The sequence below is a fragment of the Mus pahari genome, chromosome 19 (assembly GCF_900095145.1).
Source record: "Mus pahari chromosome 19, PAHARI_EIJ_v1.1, whole genome shotgun sequence".
NCBI classification, from domain to species: Eukaryota; Metazoa; Chordata; class Mammalia; order Rodentia; family Muridae; genus Mus; species Mus pahari.
In genome coordinates, this window is record NC_034608.1 from 32,443,968 (window position 1) to 32,471,609 (window position 27,642).

Sequence of the window (27,642 nt, forward strand, 5' to 3'; positions counted from 1 at the left end):
TGAGCCACCATGTGGTTGCTGGGATTTGAACTCCGGACCTTCGGAAGAGCACTCGGGTGCTCTTACCCACTGAGCCATCTCACCAGCCCCCCGAGTCGGTTTTGATCAGTATTTTATCACAGCAACCAGAAACCTAACCAGGGCAGATGCCATCTAAGGAAAAACTGACTGAAACATTTATTCATTGCTAAGGTCATATTTACTTTATGAATACGTGATAAGTATGTGGACAAACATGTACTACTTAACTATTTTTAATAAGATTAGTTCCTGAATTCCTTCCTGAAAAAGCGGATACACTGAAGTAAGTTCCAAATTTTCTAGGTTAATATTTATCTAAATACTTCTCTGTGTGTGAAGTTTAAGCTAGACCAAATTCCAGCACACGGAGGGACACACGGGCACAGACACAGACACATGCACTCTCACCCATACTCAAGAAGCTGTTTGTAATCATCGGCTGCTGGGGGCATGGAAATCGGTTTTCTTCAATGGAGTGGCTCTGGGTAAGTCAGTCCCACCCCAGGACAGACGGTGCTCAGGGACCCTCGGACAACTCCAAGACTTTATTTTATTTTATTTTATTTTTGTTGTTGTTCTTGTTTCATTTTGCTTGGGGGTTTTCTCTCATTTTGTGTTTTCAGAGAAAGAATATGGAGATGGGTAGGTGGGGAGGGGGTCTGAGGAGAGTTGGGAGAGGGGAAGAAAACAATGGGAAAGCTGGGAGCACTGTATGTAGAGACCTGTTCAACACTTACTACATGCGTGAGTGAAAGAGTATGTGTGTTGTTTTATATGCAGTGTATGTATTTGTTAGTATGCATGTATGCACATGCGTGTGAGAGTAGATGCAGAAGCCAGACTTGATATTAGATGTCTTTCCTCAATTGCTCTTCATCTACTTATATGTAGATGTATTTTGACATAATTTCTTATTGAACCTAAAGTTCATTAAAGTGGCTAGACCAGAATAAACCTAACCATGGAGGTGAAAGATCTCTACAAGGAAAACTTCAAATCTCTAAAGAAAGAGATTGAGAAAGCCACTGACTATGAAAAGATGCCTCGTGTTTGTGGATGGGCAGACTTGACATTGTAATGATGACCATGCCACCAAGAGGCGTTTGGAGAATCAATGCAATTCCAATCAAAATTCCTACAGCATTCGTCACAGAAAAAGAAAAAATACATTCCAAACTCATACAGAACCAGACAACGACAGGACAATGAACCCTGGGGGAGTGGCCCTGGTGGATACACCTGCCACATGGCTCCTGCACTGACGGCTCAGGGAAGGTTATGGGCTGGGAGGGTCTGGAGAGAGAAAATGGAAGGAGGAAGTGATATAATCACATTTTAATTAAAATGTATTAAAAAGAAAAAGAAAGAAAAGCAAAATGAAACACATGGAAAGATTTTTAGAATTTTAAATAACCATAAAGCTATAGCTTCTTTAAGTACAGTAAAATATTCCGCAAAAAGAAAATCATTAGAGGTTAAAATGAGGACTGCGAGGCCTTGCCAGGCTAAGCAGGGCGAATCTCGGTGTGGCGGAGCCTGATAGGAATGCCAGCTCTGAAGAATACTGTCTAGGGTTACTACCACTGTGACGAAACTCCATGATCGAAGAGCAAGTTGGGGAGGAAAGGGTTAATTTGGCTTACACTTCCACATCATCGAAGGAAGTCAGGACGAGAACTCAAACAGGCCAAGACTCTGCAGGAAGAAGCACAGGCCATGGAGGAGTGATGCTTACTGGCTTGCTCATCAGGGCTTGCTCAGCCTGCTCTCTTATAACCAGAACCACTCACCGTGGGCTGGGCCCTACCCCATCAATCGCTAATTAAGAAAATGCTCTACAGCTGGGATGGGAGGTATGTGACTGTCACTAGCCCGCAAAGCGCACCGCGCATGCTCTGTTCTGGTCTGGCCCCGAGAGCTTTAGGTGGTCTGCTTAAAACTCTGCCTAGCGTTTGCTGGCTAGGCTTCTGTGCTAGCTCTATACTGAGTGTAACACCACACAAGTTTGTTCTACACCTGGGCACCACACCCACACCGCCAGGGGTTAGGGTTTTTTGGTTTTTGTTTTTTTAACATATTTTTATAGTTACAGGCGTTTGGAATTCATTTTCTTCTGTGACAAATACGTGATTTTTGAAATGGACAGAACACTGGCTAGTTGACCAGACCAGAGAAGGTATAAGAGGAGTGAGGAGGTTGGTTAGTGTTTGGGTTTTCAGCATGCTAACCAAGGGTTCTCTCTACCATTGAGCTACAACCCCCGCCTACTTTAAAAAAAAAAAAAAAAACAACTTAAAAACTCTCCAAGAAACTTTAAAGAAATGTGAATAATTTTTTTTTTTTTTAAGTCGGGAGTTTCTAAGTCCCAGGAGCCACCGCCGATGGAGTGCAAGAGGGCCCCCTGGTGGAAGTGGACTGCAAGGCCCTTTGCACAGCCACCTGGGCAAACTCAAGTCCACAGGCACAGGTTTTTAATCAAACTAAGAACTGGCTGGGCGTGCGAAGACAGTGGAGTTGGTATTCCCAGCTCATAGACTAGCATGTATATGGCCTTCTTCTTTCACTGCACTTCAGAATCTTGAGCAATCCTCATCTGTGGGCCCTGCTTCTGCTCTGTGTCTATGTTGATAACAGCTGCATATACTTTCCTGGTGTCTGGAAGTATTTTCCTTCCCTATTTCATGGGTAATTTATAGGAATAACAAATGGGGCTGGCAAGATGACTCAGTGGGTGAAGGTGCTTGCCCTCAAGCCTTACCACCTAACTTGAAGCCCCAGAAGGAGAGAACCAACTCTATAAAGATGTCACCTCCCCACATGCACCATGGTATGGGGTGAGAGGGGGGCTAGGAATGATGGGAGTCTTTTAAAACCTCCAAGCCCATCCCTGGTGACACACCCTCTCTGACAAGGTCACACCTCCTAATCCTTCCCAAACAGTTTTACCAACTGAGGACCAAGTATTGGAACATGTGAGCCAATGGGGGCCATTCTCATGCAAACCACCATATGTCTTAATTGGGGGTGTCTCTATCGGTAGCCTCACTCACAGCCGCCTCATTTGAGGGAGAAACCACACATCGACAGAGTTGAATGTTCTGCCTCATACATTAAGAACGAACCGTTGTCCTATCCCAGGCATACGTGGAGTACAGGAATGTGTCTCCCTCCTGCCAGCCAGGGCCTTGCTGTGCCTGGGGGAAGTTCTATCGGTCTATCAGGATGCCACGTTACACGTTACCCGTTACCCGTTGCATGGCCACACGGTACCCAGAGTCCTGGCTCAGGCTCGCCTCAGTAAAGACAAAATATTGAACATGGCCAAAGCATCATCAATAAGATTTGAAACCTGTCTGTCTTGCAATGAAGGCTTGAGTCTGTCAAAACATACTTATATGATGGGCGGCTGATTCTCAGAGCTAACTCCGGGGAGAAGTGCGCTTGCTTCACCCTTGCAGTCCTGAGCTGAGGGGGATCACGGGCACGGCTGCTTGTATGACTAACTGTTCACTTCAGCTCACCCGGGCACTGACGTCAGAGCTCTCACAGGTCCCAGGCCCCTCAGGAGTTGCAAAGCCGGCCACACCCACATCTGCACACCATCCTGCTCCAAACGCAGATGAATTGAATGATTAGAGCTCATCTGGAGAGGAACTCGGGGTTAGGAAGCACAAGAGTGAAGAGGGCCATGGACAAGAGGTAGCAACTAACTTGCCACGAAGATGTTTTCTAAGCATGCTGAAGAAAATGAAAAGACAATCCAAGAGAAGGTACTGGATTAAAATAAATAAATTTATGTTTTTAGAAGAAAGAATTTACCTATTGTCAGTGGGTCAGATGTTTCATATGGAGAGGCTCTGCACGGATGGTTTCCTGGTTCTCTCAGGAACATCTGGTCATTGGTGCCATTCTCCTGGACAGTGCACCTTTTCTCCCTGGGATGTAAATCATGCCATAGATAGACGTTCCTGGCTTTATTTCCCTTTCAGGTTATTTTTCATAGCATCTTCTGTCATGAAGACACTTTAAATATCTTTATACTCAAATCTGTACGTTAGAATTTTAGGTGTAGGAAAAGTTTCCCTAATGGATAATTTTTCTGACACGAAAATGTAAAAGATGTTATGCAAACAATTGGCTAAAACCTATAAGGTTAAAAATGCTTAGGCCAATGTTAAGAATGTGAACCAGGGCAGCTAGCTGTCTAAAAGATTCTGCTGAATATCTTAAGATAGCTCGGCTGGTAGGCGCCCTGGCCACTTGGCCTAATGACTTCGGTTTGATCCCTGAAACCCATATGGTGGAAGTAAGAACCAACTCCTGCAAGCTGTCTTCTGACTTCGACACAGATGCCATGGCAAATATGCCCCTACACAGATGTATATGAGTGTTCACATGCACTAGTGCATGTAGGCTTACACACATACACACACACACACACACACACACACACCTCTAGTGTAAAAATAAGACTCTGTTAATTTGCTTTAAAACCTACGTCCTGGCTGATTTTATGTCAACTTGACATAAGTAAGAATCATCTGAAAGGAGAAAATCATCTTACTGAAGATCCAGCAGTAAGGCATTTTCTTGATTACTGACTGATGTGGGAGGGCTCTATTCACTGTGGGCTGGGGGTGCTTAGTTTTATAATATATTAGGCTGAGCAAGTCATGATGAGTAAGCCAGTAAGCAGCTCCCCTCCATGGCTTCTGCATCAGCTCCTGCCCCCAGGTTCCTGCCCTGTTGGAGTTCCTGTCCTGACTTCCTTTGGTGACGAACAGCAATGCTTAAGTGTAAGCTGAACAAACCCTTTCCGTTGGTCATGGTGTTTCATCACAGCAATAGCAATCCTAAGACAACCTGGAATCTCTAATTCCCAAGAGTCTTTATCTTTAGGAGCTGTCCAGATGCACACAATGCAATGTGATGTATGTGAATATGTGATAGTGTTCATGCACAAAGACTCTAGCATAGCACTACATAAATTTCTGGAAGTTCAAAGGGAAAGGGAAGCCAGTTATAAAAGAAGTGTCTCTTGAAATAGATTTTATTATTCTTGGAAAATGATAGCTATATACATATGAAAGTTAAAAAACATCCATAATATAATAAAAGCTCAGTTTATGTGAGAACTATGTGTATGTGTACACATTAATATGTACACAGAGAGATTTAATACTTATGACACCTGCCTACTGCCCCAAGGATGACATTTTACTTCCTGAACATCTTCTTTTTTTTTTTTTTTTTTTTGGTTTTTTGAGACAGGGTTTCTCTGCGTAGCCTTGGCTGTCCTGGAACTCACTTTGTAGACCAGGCCGGCCTCGAACTCAGAAATCTGCCTGCCTCTGCCTTCTGAGTGCTGAGATTAAAGGCGTGCGCCACCACGCCCAGCCCTGAACATCTTCTATGTTTGACTTTCCTTTGATTAGCACTGTTTATAGCCATGAATTTTTTTTTTTAATTTAGGAAAAAAAAAATACTATTAGCGCATACAGAAAAGGCGCTCTTCCAAAGACTCTCCTGCTAGTTACAACTGGGCTTTCTGCTTCAGTATTCTCTAACCATGGCTCTCTGCATAGATGCTGATGATGGTCTAGGACCTGGGCTGGTTCCACCATCAGGCAGGGCTTGTGTCCTCATCAGACCAGACAGAAGCCACAGTCGTGATGGTCTGCTCTAGAACCACGCACGTGAGCTTGCCATCCTCACAAATGACTGTCAGCTTACTTTGTTCCAAGTGACACATCCCTTGGTAGCAAGATGAAAGCAGGAAAGGGAAATAGCTAATCAGAGCCTTCACTTAACTGGGGAAATGGAGATGAAAGCGAAGAAAGCGCTAATGACAGGTGTATCAGCAACCAGCTGAATACACTCCTGACATCGCCCAGTGGTATTTTCAGTAATGTATGCCTAAGACATCAGGCTCCTTGGACACCCGGGGGTTCACTGTGGAGCTGGAACTGAAATTAGGGAGCATAGTTACAACGCTGTTTCTAAGGAGACAAGGCAAGGCGTCAAGGCTTGTTGCTATCTGTTGCAGAGCTGCATCTGTGGTTCAGCTACTTAAGCGATTAACAAATATAGGGCATGAGAAACAAACTGAGCCATCAGTATTCAATAGTGAAAGGTGGGTCTCTCAAAACGCTGTGACCCAAGGTTAACATTGTCTTACTGGGAGGAGCAGTAACAGGGTTCTACAGAGGCTTTAAATCACTGCCAGAGAACACAAGAAATCTACAAAAGAGACACAAAGAGGAATTTCAATTTTGAAACAAAATACATTTTACCAGACTGGCATACAATGCTTGCATTGTTTCTGTCTTCAAGAAAACTGTGATTTGGCTCCCAGTGACAGTTTAAATATAAAACAGCAATCTATCTTGTCAGGCATCTCAGGATTCGCTTTGGACTTGAACATGCTCACTGGGATTCACCAATATCCCAGTGTGTTTCCATACTCTAGTACATGCTAATACTGGGTGATGAGCAGATACTGAGATAGAAGTCACTGTGTCAGGATGATTGTTACACTGTCAGTAGCCCAAGACTGACATGGTGTGTGTGTGTGTGTGTGTGTGTGTGTGACACAGAAACACGTGACTGACACTTCTGAACAGGAGAGGAGTGGGTTTCCAAACAAAGACTGTTATAATCTTACAGGAAGAAGCCCAAGTGCTGTACCAGGTCAGCAGACCAACTGCCACCAATTAGATACAATGTCCCCAGATGAAATATGACTATCTTAACCATCAGAGTCTATCACACAATTCATGGAATGCTAGATGTTCTGGCTCCAGATAATTTCTAAGGCTTCCACCGGGCCCTACCCTAACTGTTGAAAGTCTCATGTCTTCCAGTTGTTACTGTGTCAGATCCCAAGAGAGTTTATCCAGAGCCTTAGAAAGACACCAGCAAGAAGAATTTTTAGGAAAGGCAGAGGTGGCTCTGGCCAGTCCCTTCCCCTGGGGATGTCAGCCTCACGAACAGTCTCTGCTGCCTGTCTGCCCATGTAATCTGCTACTGTTGCCGCTGAGAAATCCTGGTACTGTCCAATAACTCCCCCCCCCCACACACACACACTGTCACCTCATGCTGGTGAAGCATTGTTAGATCTGATGGCTCCCACTTCAGAGGCACCTTCGAAGCACTCCTTCTCCCAGAGTGACCATGTCCGCACACACATCTGGATCTGCCATCACTGGATTCTCCGGGAAGCAGGTGGTAGTACGGCCCCGGGACAAAACCAAGTCAAAAATCTTAAAGCCCTTGAAAGTTTGGTCCAAAATGACTCGCTCCCTGCTTACCTGTCCCCACCCACTAGCAAGGTGTCTTTTTGATGCCACTGTGTTATGGGGTCCCGGTGACCCTGCTTCTATCTGCTGCTGGTCCACCGGTGTTTCAGGAGCAGCTGTGCGCCCACGCCCTGTGCTCTGCCTCTTTCCACTCGGCGGGTAGGCTGCAGCCTCCTCTGCATGCTGTCTCTCAATGCTTTTCTAGACAGCTCAACTACTGTGCTGGCTGGAGTAGGAACAGCCCCAGCCAGGACTTGTGTCTAGATGGGCCCTGTCTACCACCTTCATGACGCTAGGGCCTAAGCTCAACCCCCAACACAGACTTCATGAGGCACTGAATAGTTTATTCTGGCCCAATACAGGTGACATGAAATCAGCAGGGGACTGCAGTGAGGACAGGAACCAGTAAGTCAGGGGCAGGGGGTGGGGGCGGGGCAAAGGACTGCAGAGTGGGAGGAGCGCAGATAAGAACAGAGTGTGTATGAAATTGCCATAACGAAGCACATTACTTTAAATGTTAACTTCAAGCTAACATTAAAATTGTATCGAAAAGGGGACACAAAGGAGTTTCATGGCGTGACTAGCTGTAGAAATACCCTGTACTTCCAGGGAGGGTATGATGTATCTCAGAAAACCCCATGCTTTCAACAATCGAGGAAGAAGGAGAGGGGCGGAGAGCTTGCTATCCAAAAAAAACGAAGGTCTGGGGGAAACAGCTGCAGTGCATTAGGAACAAGGGATAAAGCACATAATGGAGTACAGGCCTGATGGACCTGAAGATGCTGTAACGTGGTGAGTGCTGCTTGCTGTGGCCCAGCAGAAGAACCCAGAGTCCTAGGGGCACATGAGACACATAAGGATTCCAGACACAGATGTAAACACCAGGCTTGCTGCTATGATGGTGGGGTGAAGTGCTGCTGAGTCGCTGGTCTAGGCTTCCACTTATACTACAGGGCTGGGCAGAATCCTGAGTGCAGACGTGGGAGGCAGGTGGTGAGGGACTGGTACACAGCGGCAGTCAACACTGTTCTCATCTCCACCTATCTACAAGTTACTGTCAGTCAGTTGGTTGTCAGTCAGTCAGTCAGTCAGTCGGTCAGTCAGTCCGTCCATCTGTCCTAGTAAATCAAAGATGGCTTCTGCGGACAACAAGGGCAACCCCCCCATCCTTTCCATTCTCAACCCCCATGTCTTCTTTGCTTAAAATGACAACTGAGGGGGTCTAGAAACTCCCCTTCGCACCTCTCAGATCTCTTTATGCCTTATACCAGAAAGAGCTGCAGGTCTGGGCTCTGCATCTACTTGTTGGGGACTCCACCAGACTTGTAGAAGCCCTGTAGTCCCAGGAAAGAGCAGTAAGTCTGGTGGTTAATGTAAGAAGTCCATGCCTGGAATTCTCATACTTCTCACGTCATTGTGCCCATGGGACACTAACAGAATTCTTTAGTTAGGCCACTTACTACATTGCCTCATCTTCAGGTCTGTTGACCCTGTGCTTCACGAGGCTGGGGCTAGATCCTTCATCCTTTGTCCCCAGTGCACAGCCCACTACCTGATGAACACTGAGGACTCCATACTTATTAACTGAATCCATTTTTGGGGTGCAGGACTTGCTCAAACTCACCCCAGCCCGGAGCCAGGCAGGCCAGGACTCCTAATATTTTTGTTTTGTGGAGAACAGACACAGTTGACAGGAGCAAACAGTGGCGATTCTTCTTCTTCTTCTTTTTTATTTTTTTTTAAAGATTTATTTATTTATTATATGTAAGTACACTGTAGTTGTCTTCAGACACACCACAAGAGGGCATCAGATCTCATTACAGATGGTTGGGAGCCACCATGTGGTTGCTGGGATTTGAACTCGGGACCTTTGGAAAAGCAGTCAGTGCTCTTAACCGCTGAGCCATCTCACCAGCCCAACAGTGGCGATTGTTACATTTTTCTCCAACCCTATCATTTCAAATGTCATTAAGTGCTTATTTTATGGAATTCATAATGAAAAGCATATTTAAATAAGTTGATAGAAAAAAATCAAAACATATGGGTATAAGTTATAAGCATTCAAAGTTGAGATATCAACTTTCCAGCTGAATTCTATCTCCAAGCTGTTCCAAGACATCCTGAGAAACTGGAGAGATGTTTTTAGCTTATTTTGACTCATGGATAGCCTAGCGGGCCTCCAGCAGAGTCCTGTGGGAAGCAAACAGCTACAGTCCAGTCTCTGGCAGGCCCTCTGCAGACAGGCCTAGGTGTCAAGATAGAGGTCCATTGAGGTTAGAGAAGTGGCAGAGGGCTGGGCACGGTAGTGCACCTCTATGATCCTAGCACAGGGGAGTCTGATGAGAGCAGACTGTGAGTCTGATACCAGCCTGGGTGAAAAGGCAAGACTCTCTCAAAAGAGATAAAAAAAAAATGTTTTGGGTGGGCCTGGAGAGATGGCTCAGCGGTTAAGAGCACTGACTGCTCTTCCGGAGGTCCTGAGTTCAAATCCCAGCAACCGCATGGTGGCTCACAACCATCCGTAATGGGATCTGATGCCCTCTTGTGGTGTGGGCTTGTCCTAGAGCCCTGGTTCCTGGCGGACTTGCTCCAGGGCAGGCGTGCTCGTCAGCCACACTTCTGATCTGTAGCAGGGGCGACATATTTACCTCCCAGGAGCCAGGAAGCAGGGAAGAAAATGGACAGTGCCAACACTCTGACTAACGATCAACGGAAATGGTAACTTCTGGTAAGCTTAAAGCCGCGGCAACCATACCATGCCATTGAGTCTGCCCAATTGCCACGGCAATGTCAATAGAGCGAATTCTAATGCCTGGGCTCCAGAACTCAATTCAGCTCTGGTTTCACTAGGCCACAGTAGTTCCCAGCAGCTTGCCTGGAGGAAGTGACAACAGCTGTAGGTCACAGGAGGGGCACAACTACTCAAGAGCTCAGGGACACTTAGTCACACAGAAAAACCTTAGGAAAAGGACGTATTTGCTGACTTGGTGCCAATGTGCTTCTGATTCCTGAAAAAGTTTCACCCTGACACAGTTAGGAAGCATGAATTGCATGTTTATGGCAAAGTGAGGCTTTCTTAACTGACACAGCTCTTTGCAGTAGGTTGCCCGCAGGAACATCAGCAATGGAGCCAACTGAATACAGCAGGGTGAGGGTAAACAACCATGTGCAACAGCGACTACATATAGTGGTACATGTGTGAATACTGTTATGTAACAGCGACTACATACAGTGGTACACGCATGAACACCATCATGTAACAGCAACTACAAATAATAGTGGTATACTGTGAACACCATCATGTAACAGCGACTACATATAGAGAGGTACATGCATGAACACTATCATGTAACAGTGACTACATATAGTGGTACACTGCGAACACCATCATGTAACAGCAACTACATATAGTGGTACACGCGTGAATACCATCATGTAACAGCAATTACAAATAGTGGTATATGCGTGAACACATATAACAGCAACTACATACAGCAGTACACACGTGAACACTTACTTAACAGCAACTACATATAGCAGCACATACATGAACACCGCTATGTATCAGTGACTCTATATAGCGGTACACATGTAACCATCATTATATAACAGCGACTACATATAGTGGTACATGCGTGCACACCATTATGTAACAGCAGCATGTGAGAACCACAAGTGGACTACTGACCTCAGCATCACAAAGCAAACTTTGTATAGACGTGACATGTGAGAATTGCATGTATGCAGGGAGGGGAGTGGGAGCTGGCTCTGTTGATATGTGAATGAAGACTAATGCATGTGATGGCATGTGAGAGCCCAGCACACAGCAGCAGGAGAACAAGAGCCAGGTCGATGCCATGGCGTGTGAATTAGTGCCAGCGGGGTATTAAAGCACGGGACAAAGAGTAGCACCTGGGTCAGCCACCCAGAATCAACTACTTCTGTGGAGGCATGCGAGCAAACGGACTGTATACAGAGGTGTATAAATGAGAACCAACTACACATAACAGCTAATGAATGAACCCAGGACCCTTTCTGATGAAAGACAATACGTTCACAATTGACAGAAGCCATCCAGGAAAGGCTATGGCAAGTGTGCACTACAATAAAGCAAGGCTGTGTGAAACTGTTGCTATGAACTTATAATGAGCCTATAGGATGAAGCACTGCTTTGAACTTATTAGCGACATACCCCACTTTGTGTAACATTTTATCTATGAGGTAGTTTTATAAAGAATTGTCTAAGAAGGTATAAAAAGGTCGAAAGAAGAAATAAAGTTTGGCTTTTGGAGCTCTGCTCCATCCACCAGATGTATTTACATGTACATATGTCTGTTTGTCTATATGTAGGTACAATATGTCTGTATGTATACATGTCTGTCTATGTGTATGTGTATACATATGTATGTGGGTATATGTATGTAAATATGCATGTGCATGTGTGAAATAGATCAAACAGGTGGGTGGGCCCAACAGAGTGTGTGTGTGCGCGCGCGCGTGTGCGCGCACGCGCGCGTGCCTGTGTGTGGTGCGTGTGTGTGTGTGTGTGTGTGTGTGTGTGCCTGCGTGTGGTGTGTGTGTGCCTGCCCGCCTGACTTTCTTTCTTTTTCTCTGTGAAATTGCCAGGTCAGCAACTTCTGGCCCCCAGAACAGTCAGAGAGTTACAAGGTCAGAGGTCATCAGCCTCTTGCCTTCTTCCTACGCTGTGTCCCACCTCATGACCTGGCTCTCAGGGTTGGCCCCTGGCATACAATGACATACATTCACCAAAATATTCAGTCTTCATAAGCACACATTTAAATTTCCTAAATAAATTACTCATCTGATACTATTTCAAAGACTTCCGACAGAGCTTGAAACAGTGACTATATGGCTCCTAAGTTATTCCAACTCCTGAGTGGTTCCGATTTTCTAATTAGGAACCCAGAAAGATGAATGTGTTACAAAAAACACAATTTCTTGATAGTCAAATTAACTAAGATTTAGGATAAAGACTTTCCCAATTTATACTTGATAAGAATCATCCTAAGATGAGGGAATCTTTAAATATTATAGGTTCCTCTTTAAAGAGTTTTCAAATTGAATATTCAAAGGGAAAACCCAACCATTTCGATTTTAAGATTAAAAACATAACCTTTGGAAACACTAACACTTCTACTCAATAGTGAACTGAGTTAAATATCATACTCTCTTTCAAGAAGTCATTCAACAATAAACAATTATAATAGGCTAATCTCTTCTCAAGAGAGATAAAAATACATTGATTCTTTCATTTTATAGTTATTAGCGAATTTGAAAAAGCTTGGAAAATCATGGCCCAAGTTCTACTAAAGCAAGACTAATGCCAGCGATGCAGAGCTCTCTAGTCCAGACTGCTCGTGTGTCGACAAATGAGCTCATAACCTCATCCAAGCCACAAGTTCCCCACCTAAGTTCTCCTCTGTTATTCCGAGTTTGTAACCATTTTTAATGGCTGTGAAATATCTAACAGTCCAGTATATGAATGGGTATACAGTACCATGCTTACTCATACCCATCAAATTATCAGTTTAGAAGCTAATTAATTTACAAGACTGAAAAATGGTGCAATACAGAAAATCACAATGGAGACAGGCTCCAGTTCCCTCCTGCCCAGACTTTTTACCTTCTGTATCACCACCACTGGAGGCATTCTCAGAAGCCGCACAGCTGGTCGGTTCGGGCAAACAGGGGATATACCCTTGAGGAGGCAAACTCACAGTGTAGAGCCGACGACGGTCAGGCTGGATCTTAATGTCCCCATCTGTAAAGAAAAGGGGGGGGGCAGCAAGCGCTAGTAAATATTATATAATACAAGTAGACAGTTATTTGTCCTGATTACATTAGCATGGTTTCTCCAATAAAATTCAGTGAGGACAAGAAATCAAGTAACTCAATAAAACCAAATCACGGTCATAAACACTGAATTCAAAGAGCCAAGTATTTTGTCAGGAAAGCAGGTCGGCTCTATGACTGGTCTTGACAAGTAAGCCAGCTACATTTACTTAGATTCACAGTAAGTTAGTCAAAATGTAAACTTGTGAGCTTCTGTAAGGTGATATAAAATATAACTAGTTCATGAATATGAAATAGAAACTATAAACAGCACATATAATATACCTGTCTTAGTCAAGGTTTCTATTCCTCCACAAACATGACCAAGAAGCAAGTTGGGGAGGAAAGGGTTTATTCAGCTTACATTTCCACATTGCTGTTCATCACTGAAGGAAGTCAGGACTGGAACTCAAGCAGGTCAGGAAGCATTAGCTGATGCAGAGGCCATGGAGGGATGTTCTTTACTGGCTTGCTTCTCATGGCTTGCTCAGCCTGCTCTCTTATAGAACCCAAGACTACCAGCCCAGGGATGGTCCCACCCACAAGGGGCCCTTCCTCCCTTGATCACTAATTGAGAAAATGCCTTACAGCTAGATCTCGTGGAGGCATTTCCCCAACTGAAGCTCCTTTCTGTGTGATAACTTCAGCCTATGTCAAGTTGACACAAAATTAGCCAGTACAATACCCTTTACTATCATAACATGAATCTTCCAATATTTTTATACCGAGTTTCTCCTTAATTCTGTCTCCATGTCTGTAGCACGTACAGAGAAGGTAGACACATTCTCCTTACACTTAGAACAGATGCTCACAAATCTATACACATGACCATTTATACACACAGACATGGACACCTTTTCAGGCCAACATGTGCACACAGGTACTGCAAGTCACAAGAACATGCAGATACAGACATAGAAATACACGTATTATACATATACATATAATAGTCTAAGTTCATGCAACATACAATTCACATGTATTATATGAGCACTTAAAATTAAGTATGATATTAAATAGTCCAACAAAGTATATAGGATTTTAGCCAGCATACTCTTTTTTTTTTTTTTTTTTTTTTTTTTTTTGAGACAGGGTTTCTCTGTGTAGCCCTGGCTGTCCTGGAACTCACTTTGTAGACCAGGCTGGCCTCGAACTCAGAAATCCGCCTGCCTCTGCCTCCCGAGTGCTGGGATTACAGCATACTCTTAATAGTATAAAATATTCTATCTATGGACAAGCTGTAATTTATCTTTTAATCGCTATCGTAAATCTTGCATGGGGGCGGTGGTTCTGAATGGTCACTGTTGTGAATGGTGGCTATGGCCATCTGCAATAGTCATTTTCTTCACTTTTGTGCTCAGGCACCTGGCAGGTGTCTTACCCAAGAAGTCTTTATTTTGGCTCACAGTTAAGAGGTGCAGTCCATAATGGCTGGCATGGCACATGAGTAGCTCACGGCTGTGGAAGCAGGAAAGTAAGGCTTCCTGTACACATCTCCACAGAGCAAGAACGGAACAGGACAGAAAGAGAAGTCGGAGTCCCAATGCCCAGGTCTGGGCCCCAGACATCTACATTCTCCATCTAGCCCAGCCTCTTAAAGCTTCTACAGGGCCCCAGAACATCAGATAAGAATCCAGTGTGCAAACACATGGACCTGTATTTTGCATGGGAACCCTAACTCCACCCTCACGGTGGCTCCTTTTGCCCGATTGGCTGTTCAGTCTCTTCTGATACCTTCTTAGCATTGGAAGTGCTGGTTTGCCAAGTCTGCACCTCTTGCTGTGGTTTTTATATATACAAAGCAGACGAAGGGTCTTTTCTCCCACACTCCTCAATGTTCCCTACCAATCCTCTTCAGCTTTTGAGTTTCATTTACACTTTGTTAAGGTACTTGGCAAACACAGATGGGTCTCTCCATTAGTCTTCCACAGAGTAACTAGGATTTTATTTTAAATCCACAACTAACATTTTAATCCAACAATGACCAGGACTGAAGAAAATAACACAGCGAAGATATGGTTTTAAGATAGTGAAACACAAAAAACCCAGGAAACCTTTGCTGGTTCCTCGCCATCAATGTCTCTCACTCTCTGGAGGCTAAGTATTCAGGATGTTGCCAGAATTCTGCTTCTTCTGTTAATTTGATTCGCACAGTTGATTAATGACTACAGCATTCCCTGCTAGAATCCAGGGCAGATGGAGATATGCTTCTATGTATACTAATCCTGCCGCGGAACATCAACATTTGATCTTTTTTTTTTTTCACAGAGTATTTTTGGAGGCTTTTAACCACTACATCTTTCTTAATAAGAAAGTTAAATAAAACTTAGAAATGTCATTGTTCACTTAATTACTGGGATGGATGTAGGAAGTAACATGGAAGTGAGGCACACGATGACTCACATGTGAAAAATAACAGCACGGAAGTTGAGTGTGCCATGGAGACGGTCCTCTGGCTGGTAACCACATGCTCACTCTACAGACGGGCTTCTAAGCAGCACATGACATCACTGCCACAGCTGGGGACATCCAGAAAAGACTATGGAAGATTAAGACCCAGGAAACTATAACCTGGTCCCTGGTTTGCTCATCTCCAAGTAAAGGTGACCAGATCACCCATCATAATGTTTGGTTCTACTCTGGAAATCAGTTTGGCAGTTCCTCAGAAAATTCGACATAATACTATGTGAGGACCCAGCTATACCACTCCTCGGCATACACCCAGAAGATGCTCCAACATGTAATAAGGACACATTCTCCACTATGTTCATAGCAGCCTTATTTATAATAGCTGAGAGCTGGAAAGAACCCAGATGTTCTTCAACAGAGGAATGGATACAGAAAATGTGGTACATTTACACAATGGAGTACTATTCAGCTATTAAAAAATGATTAATTCATGAAATTCTTAGGCAAATGGATGGATCTGGAGGATATCATCCTGAGTGAGGTAACCCAATCGCAAAAGAACACACATGGTATGCACTCACTGATAAGTGGATATTAGCCCAAAAGCTCCGAATACCTAAGATACAATTCACAGACCATATGAAGCTCAAGAAGAAGGAAGATCAAAATGGGTACTTCGGTCTTTCTTAGAAGGAGAACAAAATACTCACAGGAGCAAATATGGAGATAAAGTGTAGAGCAGAGACTGAAGGAAAGGCCACCCAGAGACTGTCCCACCTGGGGATTCATCCCATATACAGTTACCAAGCCCAGATACTATTGTGGATGCCATGAAGTGCATGCTGAAAGGAACCTGCTCCTGAGAGGCCCTGCCAGAGCCTTACAAATACAGATTTGGAGCCAAACCAACCACTGGACTGAGTGTGGGGTCTCCAATAGAGGAGTTAGAGAAAGGACTGAAGGAGTTGAAGGGGATTGCAACCCCACAGGAAGAACAACAATATCAACCAACGAGGCCCCTCCCCCCTCCCCAGAGCTCCCAGGGACTAAGCCATCAACAAAGGAGTACACATGGCTCCAGATGCATACATTGCAGAGGATGGCCTTGTCCTGCATCAATGGGAAGAGAGATCCTTGATCCTATGAAGGCTTGATAGATGTCCCAGTGTAGGGGAACTGAGGGCAGGGAGGTGGGGGTGGGTGGGTGAGTGGAGGAACACTTTCATAGAAGCAGGGGAGGGAGGATAGGATAGAGGGTTTCCAGGTGGGTATGGTGGGAGACCAGGAAAGGGGATAACATTTGAAATGTAAATAAAGAAAATATCCAATAAAAAAAAGGAAACTGAAAAAAAAGAAAGTTTGGTTCTAATTTTCCATATTCTTTTGTAGAATACAGTTTGCTATGACGTTATGACGTTTACTCTTTCAAAAGTGGGTGTCAGACCTTTTGCACAGGCGCAGGGCCAGGGCGAGATGGGTTACACTTGGTGTGACTAGCAGCCATTTGTTTCTGCAGTCCATTACCCCCACGCGGTACAGAGAGTGTTGTGTCTGTCAGCTCTCAGACCGTTGATCTCCCCAGGGGAGGAGTGAAGGCACAAGAAGGCTAGTGGGAATCTATCTCTACTAATGAAAGCCATTAGCTCTGAATCTCTACTGACATACAAAGCATGTCAGTAGAGATTCAAAGCTGAAGGGGCTGGAAATCCCTTCCCAGAGGAGGAATATGCTGGAGCAGCTCTATCATCTGTGGGAAAGTTGACCTAACTCTACATCTTCTCCTGGAGCCACACCCACTGTCCCCGCCCTTACACTGTCCCATCCATGTTTCCCTTATTTAGTAGGACCACTCTTCTGTCTATGGCCACAGAACAGGTCTCCTTCGAATCCCCTCTTCTGGCATCTGGAAAACCACAGTACTGGTGACTAGCGAGCCCTCACCACCTCAGCAGTTAGTTAGTCTAATCAGAAATGCTCAAAAGCCTGGACCCAGATCAAGCGCAGCCTGGGATCGACTGTGCTACCTGAACACACTGTAGCTCTTCCCTCTCCGTAGTGGCCTTTACTTTTGCTTCAAAATGAAAGCAAAGCAGTAAGTTTTATGGGCATTTACCAACCACATGAACTAAGACCAAAACTCCACAAAACTCCACCTTCCCATCTGCCCCTGGCTATGGCCACCTCCACCCAAAGTTCCTGCTCTAGTGGCCCCTCCACTCTTCTCCATGAGATTTGCTGTTGCAGACACAGTGGCTTACATTCCTTGTGAAACAAAGAAAAAAAATTCCTTATTATACTCAACACTCAATTACATTACTATATTTTCTTTAACCAATTGCTATAGTCACTCCTCTTCTCAATCAAATTTGCCTCCTGATCTAGGCTGAATTTTGTTTTTGCTGAGACACACAGGATGCTCTTTTGATAGGTATGTGATTGGAAAGATGCCTAATTGATGCAGGTGTGAAAGTATCTTCACTTGTTCCCTTCTACAAGATGATGTTCTACAGTTACATCACACAGTACAAAGGCACAGTGCAGGGGTTACAGTTACATCACAGGTAGTACAAAGGTGCAGTGAGGGGAAACAGTTACATCACAGGAGGTACAATGACATAATGCAGGGGATACAGTTACATCACAGTTAGTACAAAGGTGTAACACAGGGGATACATATAAGTCTAACAATACATCTCCCTCCTACTCTGCTCTGGCCTCCTGCCTCCTTTCTTGGGAAGCAATGAATCCTGCTATATGCTTCGATTTCTGCAAAATTACTGGTGAATCTACAAACAGAAAAACATACTACACTACTCCTGTCTCATTGTCTAAAGTGAATCCTATAGTAAACTTACTGTCTTTGCCTTTCCACCTGATAACACATCTTGGTTCTCATTCTAGAAGATCACCTAGGGGCTTGCCTATCTTTTGAAAAGAGCATAACCTTCCACACTGAACACGTGTTCCACAAATCATTTAATCAACCCCTCCACCGTCCCCAGGGCTGGTGAAAAGGCTTAGCAGGTAAAAGTATTTTTGCCAAACCCGACAACCTGGGTTCAATCCCAGAACACACACAGTGGGCAGAAATGACTTCTGTAGGCTGTCCCCCGACCTCTACAAGTACACTGTGGTACAAGCACACATCCCCACTGCCCACAGAAAACATATGGATAAACATAAAAAAAAAAAAAAAAAAAAGGTTTGAACTAGTTCACAATGGTGAAAATCTAGACTTCTAACCTCTCTTTATTCTGAGCAATGTCACAGTTAATAACTTATAGCATGCCAATCTTAGTACATAGGAGTTATTTCACAGGGAGACTGGCCAAGAGGTAGAACTTTCGTGCATGCATGGTGCACTTGGAGATGACCATATTCTCTGTCTGCCTTTAGTCACAATGGTCAGGCTTGAACTGACAAAGGACGTGGATCAATGAGACCTTGACAATATTATAGATGAAAAGGGGATTCCAATTCACTTGTAATTTGTGTTCCTTACATTAGTGGGAGCTGAGCCCTCCCTCCATTTCTTCAGTGTTGAGAGAGTTGCATATTTGTTACATGAAATGCCAATGGCCCTGCTTTGCCCAATTTTCTCTGAGATATTTATCCTCTTTTTTTTTAAATGAACACGCTAACTTTTTTTTTATATTAAATAAGTGAAATGAACCCTCTGCCCATGCCAGCGTTGCCAGTGTTTTCGCAGCTCATTATTCTGATAAGCATAAGCTGTGCTTTCATGGCCCTAGGCCACAGATATCACTTTCTAGGGAGAACATTCTCCTGTGTGTTCTCGAGTACTTCCACACTCTCATGTTCAATTTAAAATTCTGTATCATTCTGGAATTTAGTCAGCTTGTCTTTCCTCAGCTATGCAGGTGGTCTCAACAAAATAACAAAATAAATGAAACAAACAAACAACAAAACAACAACCCCACAACCCACTAACTGGTTAGCCCCACTGGGCTCTGTGGGTTGGACGATCAGGAGAACACGCTGCTCTGGTAAAAATGTCTGAGTGTCCACTGCCTCAGTTGCTATACCAGGAGGCCAAGGAGTGCTTGACACAAACTGCTAGCATGACAGGAAACAGAATTTTAAATTTAAACTAAATAAACTTTCAACTTAAAATGTCTGAATGTAGACGAAGGCCCAGCTGTAATTAAACACCCTGAACAAAGGAAAGGCTGAGGGTTTGTTGCCTCCTTAGGTAAGGGTCTCACTGCACCCTGACCTTGGTGGTCTGTCAGGCTTATACTCTCATCCCATGTGTCTACACTGCTCTTCCTTCTTTATGCTGCATGCCGTGTTCTTCATACCCACGTGTGCACAGTGGCTTGTCAGTGGGGCATGACCCTCACGGTGTCCCTCACTGGAGTCAGCTTCTACCTCAGCATGCGGCATTTCAAATGCACCTCTGTGGCTGTCTCCTGCACTACGCACTCTCTCCAATCTCCTCTTTGCAGAAGCTAGGGGAACGTCTGTAGCTAACCACACTCTGGGCAGGTTTCCTTGCATTTTTTTTTTTCATATTTTCCATTACTTTTTCACAGGTTTGATCATGTCCCCAGTAGAGTGTGAGTTTAAGCTTGGCAGAATGGGTCTGTTTTGCTACTCCACAATCTATAATCATCGCACAGTATGTTTATAAGGGAAATTGTTGCTTGATTGGTAATTCCAAGTGTTGTTTCTGTAACACAGTGATGGATTTCAGGCTCTCTGACCCCTGGGGGTCTACCAGACCGCTCAGAATTTATAAATCCAGGGCCTACAGCATCATTTGTTGGGCCTGATATGATTTTAAGCACTAACATCACAGCTGAGTTAGGATAGGACTTATCATAAGTACCTATGATTCTGAGCCTCGGTGTGAACAGGCTGTTGAACTGGATACGTGCATGCCAGTGGCTCAGCAGCAAGGAACGTTCCAGAGACAGAGGCCAGGACCAAGGACAGCACCACAGGCCTGGGACTGTACCAGATCGGACACTGTGGCTGGGGTCAGCACCAAGGACAGCACCCCACACTGGTGGGAGCATCAAGGACCACATTACAGTACAAACAAATACTAAGAACAGTGCCTTCAGGGGACACTGGAAATGATAGCAGAGTTCACAAGACTGGAGGTTGGGGGTGGGGCTCTCTCTCTCTCTCTCTCTCTCTCTCTCTCTCTCTCTCTCTCTCTCTTTCTCTTTCTCTCTCTCTCTCTGTTCTTGCGGGTGTCCCTTTGTCTTCTAGGACTTGGGAAGGCCACAAGGATCAAGTCAAGACTGTCAGTCACAACACAAACCTGATCTTCTGAAGATGCAGAGATGAGTGTGCACACTGACACACAGAGCAAGGTGACAGAAAGACGGACCCCGCTGCCCCGTGGGAGACGCGCGAGGAGCTAGAGCTTACCTGACTGTCTCTGCATGCAATCCAGGGAGGATTCCTAAGCCCAACGTGCTATGTTCTCAGGCCTGTGTCTATAGGAAACTCTGACATGGGCCCTGTGGTTACTTTTTCACAGGAGCTGTCCTTAATGGTGAGACGCAAAAGGATTCAGTGATTTAAAACCTTAAAACATTCTTCTAAACGAATATACCGGATTTAATTTCTTCACTTCCCATTTATGTTAATGGTAGGAAGAATTGTCAGCGATTACTCAGGACAATTATAAAACCATTTTTGGGCTCTTTCTCATTCACATTTTTTTTTTTAAAAAAGATTTATTTATTTTATTTTACATAAGTACACTGTAGCTGTCCTCAGACACATCAGAAGAGGGCATCAGATCCCATTACGGATGGTTGTGAGCCACCATGCGGTTGCTGGGAATTGAACTCAGGACCTTTGGAAGAGCAGTCAGTGCTCTTAACTGCAGAGGCATCTCTCCAGTCCCATTCACATATTTTTTAAAATATCAAAACAACTCCAGTCAGCACACATATTTTCATAATCTGTATTATGTACACATCAGTGTGCCCTGCTGTCAATTCACTCCCACTGCCTCCCTACCCTGCAGCTTGCGGGGTGCCCATCCACCCCCGGAGAGACCCCCTTTTGCTTTCCTAGTCTGTATTGCACACATGTATGCAATTAAATATACCTTTGCATATGATAAACCATGAAATATCATGCCTCTTTTCCCCTATACTACCCTCTTGACTTTCCCTAAGCGGCAATGGATCAGGCTATTGTACCTCAAAACAAACAAACAAACAAACAAAACAATGATAATTCACTACACTGTGCAGCAAGTGTGGTCATCAGTCAAGGAGAAGAGTAAATATTTCCTACAGTTCCATCAATAAAACCGCCATTATTAAAACACAATCGAATGTTTAAAATTTGAATTGACCACATGGCTGGAATGCGTTTCTTTCATATCAAGCAATATCCACTCACATACTTAATAGCCTGACTTTATTGCATGAAGAACATTCCATCCTTTGAATATACACAGCACACCAGTTTCAAATATTGAGTGCTCAGATTTATAACCTGAAGCTCAAATAACAGCCTGATGAGGCTTGTTTCTTCCCACATCTTAGAGAATGAAGGGAAGTTGGCTCAGGCTCCCAATTACAAGACCCTTGACAGTCAAAAGCCCGCCTACAAGCTGCAAACCACCTCTAGGCGGGCGGCACTTTCTCAGCATCTGCCCAGTCCCTGGCTACGTGAGCTATCCCCGCTTTGCACTTTGTCGATCCAGATGCCAACCATCCCATACCCCACACTGGAAGAGTTGAATGATTTGAACGGGCAGGTGTGGAATAGGACATCAGATCCTGCTCTGCTCCGTCTTTGCCTTTATGGTCTCCCAATTCTCTCCTTCTGAAGCTCGGATTTCTGAGTTCCAGGCCAGCCTGGTCTACAAAGTGAGTTCCAGGACAGCCAGGGCTACACAGAGAAACCCTGTCTCGAAAAACCAAAAAAGAAAAAAAAATTGTCCTACACATTAAAACCAAACCAAAGCAAACCAAAAAACCCAACAAAACAAACCCTTTTGCTCCTACCACGATTTGCACTCTCAGCCATTCCAAAAAGTCTACCACTTAAGCAGGAAACCAGCTTACAGTTCAGAGTTTCCTATGACAAGAAGATGCAGGTATCCGGATAGTGGTACCTGCTGTCTGGTAGGCAACGAAGCATGACTGATAGTTTGGGCATGAGCAATGCATTCAAAAGACTATGACGACCATCCTAGACTATTGTACCAGCTGCCTGCCATAGCTACAGAAGAAACATGATACAAACAACCTTTAAAAATTATATTCCACAGACCAAACCTAGGGAAAACACAGGCAGCAGTATTTTGGGCTGAAGAGAAAAAACATGGTAGCAAAAAAAACCATAGGAAAACAAAAAAAAAAATGCAGCTATAATTACTAATACACAAAGGACCACTGAGACACAAACAAGAACACTGTGTTAGTTGCGTCCATGAGTGTGTGGTAACTAGAGTCATCTAACGTTTGACAAAGATGCCCAAAACATACACCGAAGAAGACAGCATTTTTCAACTAACGGTGCTGAGAAAACTGGTTGTCCACAAGTGGATGACAGAAGTTAGACTGGTATTTCTCATCTTGTACAGAAACTTAACTCCAATTGGATCAAAGACCTGATGTCAAAAGTGCTAGAAGAAAATACACTACAGGATATGGGATAAAGATTTTCTGAATAGGACACCATTTGCCTAGGAATTAAAGCCAACAATGGACAAGTGGACTTCATAGGACTAAAGAATTTCTGAACAGCTAAATTGAATGAAGAAGCTCACAAAACAGTAATCTTTGCCACCTATAGATCTGACACAGAATTAATACCCAGAATGTATGAAGAAATAAAAAATTACAGAGTCAAAGAAACAAATGACCCAATTAACAAATGGACTTTGGATCTGAACAGAGTTCTCAATAGAAGAAATAAAAATGGCTAAGAAATACTTAAAAAAAAAATCATCATTTCTAACAATTAGGGAAATGCAAATTAAAACAATTTTGAGATTTCATCTTATCCCAGTTCAGAATGGCAAAGCTAACAAAAGAGCTGGCCACAAATGCTCATGAGGTTACAGGGCACTGGGAACCTTCACGCACTGTTGGTGGTATTGGAAATCAGCGTGGAGAACCCCCCAAAAGCTAAAGCTAAATCTACCATATGACCCAGCTCTACCACTCCGGTGGCACACGCCCAAAGCACTTGGCATCCTTATTCCACAGACACTGGCTCTGCCATGGTCACTACTGCTTTATCCACAATAGCTAGGGAATGAAACAACTTAAATGTTCTTCTGCAGATGAGTGGAAAATGAAAATGTGGTACATACACAATGAAATACTATTCAACTGTGAAGAAAACTGAAATCATGAGATTTGCAGTTAAATGGCTGGAACTAGAAAAGAGAGATGGAGTGAGGAAACCCAGACCCAGAAAGACAAATATCACATGTGTTGTTCCTGGCTCCACATCTTCAGATGTAAGTATAGACCCTTCGGCAACTACAGAAACCAGGAAAATAAAGGGGAACCATCTGGGGGGGGGCACAGCAAGGTACAAGTGATTTGAAGGGGGAAATAGGAAAAGGGGAGCACGGGGTTTTAACTTGATAGGGAGGAAGGAGGTACATACAGAAGGAGGGATGGTGATAAAGTAGCAAGGAGGATGTCTGAAGACATCTAAGGAGCATTGTTTATCTTCCTAAGGTTACAATGAGTACATATGAGTCTATACACACCTATGCACACACACACACACACACACACACACACACACACACACACAGCTCAGCTGACAATGCTTCCCTCAAGATCCATGGATTACTTATCAATACCGGGCATGAGCAACCTTCTGACCTGCTGACCAGGGCGGCCCAAGAGGTTCCCAAAACATGGTAGGCTAGTGCTGTTGCGCTTGGTTGCCTCCCTGAGGTGGTAGGTTAAGCCCCAATTGCTGAAGACACCGTGCACTTTAACACAGGACCCAAAGGACCTGACAACCTCCTCCCTGAAGACGACCTTTCATGGTCCGAGAAGGACTGATGCCACCAATAGTCCTATGACACTTACGAACCACATCAACTACCATGGCACTATGACCCTAAGAATGCAATACTGGCACACACACCTTGGTGGTAACCAACAGCTCTCTGGTTGGACTTAAGACACACGCAAGAGAGGGGAACCTAGCCAACCACCTGAACCAAGAGAATTCAAGGATCTGGAAAAGAACCTACAACTGCTGCTTTACATCGGCACAATCTCTAACTACATTAACTATTTATCCTTATAATCATAGATGGGTGTAACTCACATGCTTGTTCCAGGAAACTTCTTTATGCAATGACCATTACAGAAAACCATGACTGGTCAAATTATGCAGATCATTAAGAGACTGTGTGGTGTCTAGTCCCAACGGACACATCTACAGTACAACTCTTGTACCTAAGGTTCAGGGATCATTGCACAAGAGGCATCAGAAGGATTTTAATATCTAAAAACAGAAACAGGATGTCTACTAAGATTGTATCACCCAGAAAAGTCAAAGAAGGGACACCCATGAAGTCTCAACAACATGGCTGCCTAAGCAAGGCTTGAACAATGATAACAGGTTAGCATGCAAAGAGCAGAGCTCACAGGGCCTTGACCCTAGACAAAGAACTACAGGCAGTCAAGGGAGGCCGACAGCAGAAGAAAGAGTCTTCCCCAAGGCCTCCAATTGGTTAACCAAGACTAGATGGTCGACTCTGAAATCATGCATACAGGTAACAATATATGGACTGAGCAGGTTGTATTTATATATTCATATATATACATTCATATATATTTATATACATGTATATATGTTCACATATATTTGTGTATATATACATATATGTGACACACACATATATATGCACATATATCTGTATATATATTTATACACAAACATACATTCCATATAAACACACACACCCCAAGCCCACATGAAAGAACACTGAAAAGAAAAGAAGTGGTGAATTTGAGCTAGAGCAAGAAGTGGGGTCCATGGGAGGGGTTGGAGGAAAGAAAGAGAGGTGGGGAAATGGTATAATTATAACATCAAAGAATAAAAATAATATAAAAAAATGACAGAGAAGCGATCTCAAAAATTCATAAGCTCGCGATTAGCTTTTATATATTTGTATATCTGTCAGGAACAAAAGAAGTCTCCCTTGCTGTGCCTGTGTCTCACGTGGTCTACGCCGTGAGTCTTTTGAGGAATAGCCCTTCTAGGGCGACACAACTGTGTTGCTTGGGACCTGGAACTGTTGGGGCTCTCCCTGTAGCTTTTCCCGCTGCCCCACTTCTCCAGGATGCATATTTGTCAAAGAGCCATGTGCAAGAAGCATCACCTGTCCTCCCTGAGTTGAGAGAAGCCAGATTGGTACTGAAGGGGTTGTCAGGAGTCAGTACAATGACTGGGGGTAAGGTGACAGTGGCAGAGGCTCCTGTTCTAATTGTAGCTCAGCCTAAACCTAACATGTCCAGTGGCCTTTACCAGAACAAAACATGGAAATGAACCCAACAAGCCACCATGGCCTCCTCAGTGTGTGGCAGGGATGTGATTTCCTCCATTGAGTCACACTGTACCTATAGAGTGTGAGGCTTGTCCTGCCAAAATCTGCTTTCAAGACTGGAAAAGTGTGTTCCCCCACAGAGTCCCCAGGCTAAGGGGATATACTGTCCATAGCTACGTGTAGAGAAGTGGGATACCTGCAATCCATCCTTACCCGTCAGACTGTGAACATCCTTCTGCTGTACTGCTTCAGGGGTCACATCCTTGGATGGTGTCTCCAAAGCTGGAGTCTGAGGAGTTCCCTTCTCTTGACCACTTGAAACATTAGGGAAAAGTTTCTTCAGCACTCTCTCAGTAAACACTACAAAGGCAACAGATGAACAATAGAAATGATTTATTACGTTTACTTAAATCACATAGTAAAAGGATGCTTTCATTAAAAACAAAGGCATCCTTACTACCCAAGAGCCAAGAGTCTGGCCCCAGCGCTGGTCACCAGCATCCAGAGAATACCTAGGCACATCCTCTCCGGTCAGTATGCAGACACTGCTTGGCAGACAGCCTCCCAGAGCCCACAAATGGCCTCCCGTGGACTCTGCCCCTCAAGTGACCCCACATAGGCCCTGTGTGATCACTTTTGTGCTTTGGCCTTCTCAAGGTGTGGACTTGTGGATAGGGTACTGAGAGAACAGAGATATACAAAAAATAACGTGCAGTTTGGCGAGGAAAGGAGCGTGGGTACATTTACAGTTACAAATACGGCAGGTGAGAAGAATGCAGCCATTAAACAGAGACCCAGAACACTGAGAACATAAGGCATGTGTCCTGAAGGAAAGACCTCACCCATCAAAGGATCCAATTTGTAAAAGTGAAACTGACTTCAAGGAGCCTGAAATGGGAAGGTGGTTGAAGGGATTAGCTGTACAAACCAAACCAACAAGCCTGTGGAGTAGCCCCCAGGTTCACCCACAGATGCCAGCACAGATGTCACAGGAGGCCAGCTTAGTCTCAGAATGGCAGGAGAACTTGGTGGGATTTTCCACGAGGTGCTAGTTTTGCAAGCACACAGAATACAAGACTTACGGGGGTTATAGAGGCTTGTACCAAGATTCCAGAAAGCAGTTGAGGACAATGTGTGCTTGAGTTGAATTTTCTATGAGCAAACCCTCAGAGGTCACTAATTACAGCTGCAAAACTAAAGTCTAACATGCAATGGCAACTCCAAGATATCTGAGGTGACAGGATCAAAGGAAGTCCAAGAAGGAAAGCTGTAGATATATTCTGTAACTAGCTTAAAAGACAGGTCTTATATGCTACAGGCAGCAGAAATGGAGGGGCAGGGATGCCCAAGGCTATTAGAGCCCAGATGATGCCCCTGTGTACTGGATAGCTTTGTGTCAACTTGACTCAGCTGGAGTTATCACAGAGAAAGGAGTTTCAGTTGGGGAAATGCCTCCATGAGATCCAGCTGTAAGGCATTTTCTCAATTAGTGATCAAGGGGGGAGGTTCCCTTGTGGGTGGTGCCATCTCTGG

General features: G+C 44.2%; 1 protein-coding gene across 1 annotated transcript in view; it reads right to left on the reverse strand.

Annotated features, from left to right (window-relative positions):
* Erich1 (glutamate rich 1) overlaps positions 1-27,642 on the reverse strand; it is a 64,153-nt gene that overhangs the window by 24,887 nt on the left and 11,624 nt on the right. The window contains exons 2-3 of the mRNA XM_029531993.1: positions 26,323-26,469; positions 12,964-13,101 (exon numbers count right to left, since the gene is read on the reverse strand). Of these exons, the coding sequence (XP_029387853.1) occupies positions 12,964-13,101; positions 26,323-26,469 (285 nt within the window). The remainder of the gene's footprint in view (positions 1-12,963; positions 13,102-26,322; positions 26,470-27,642) is intronic.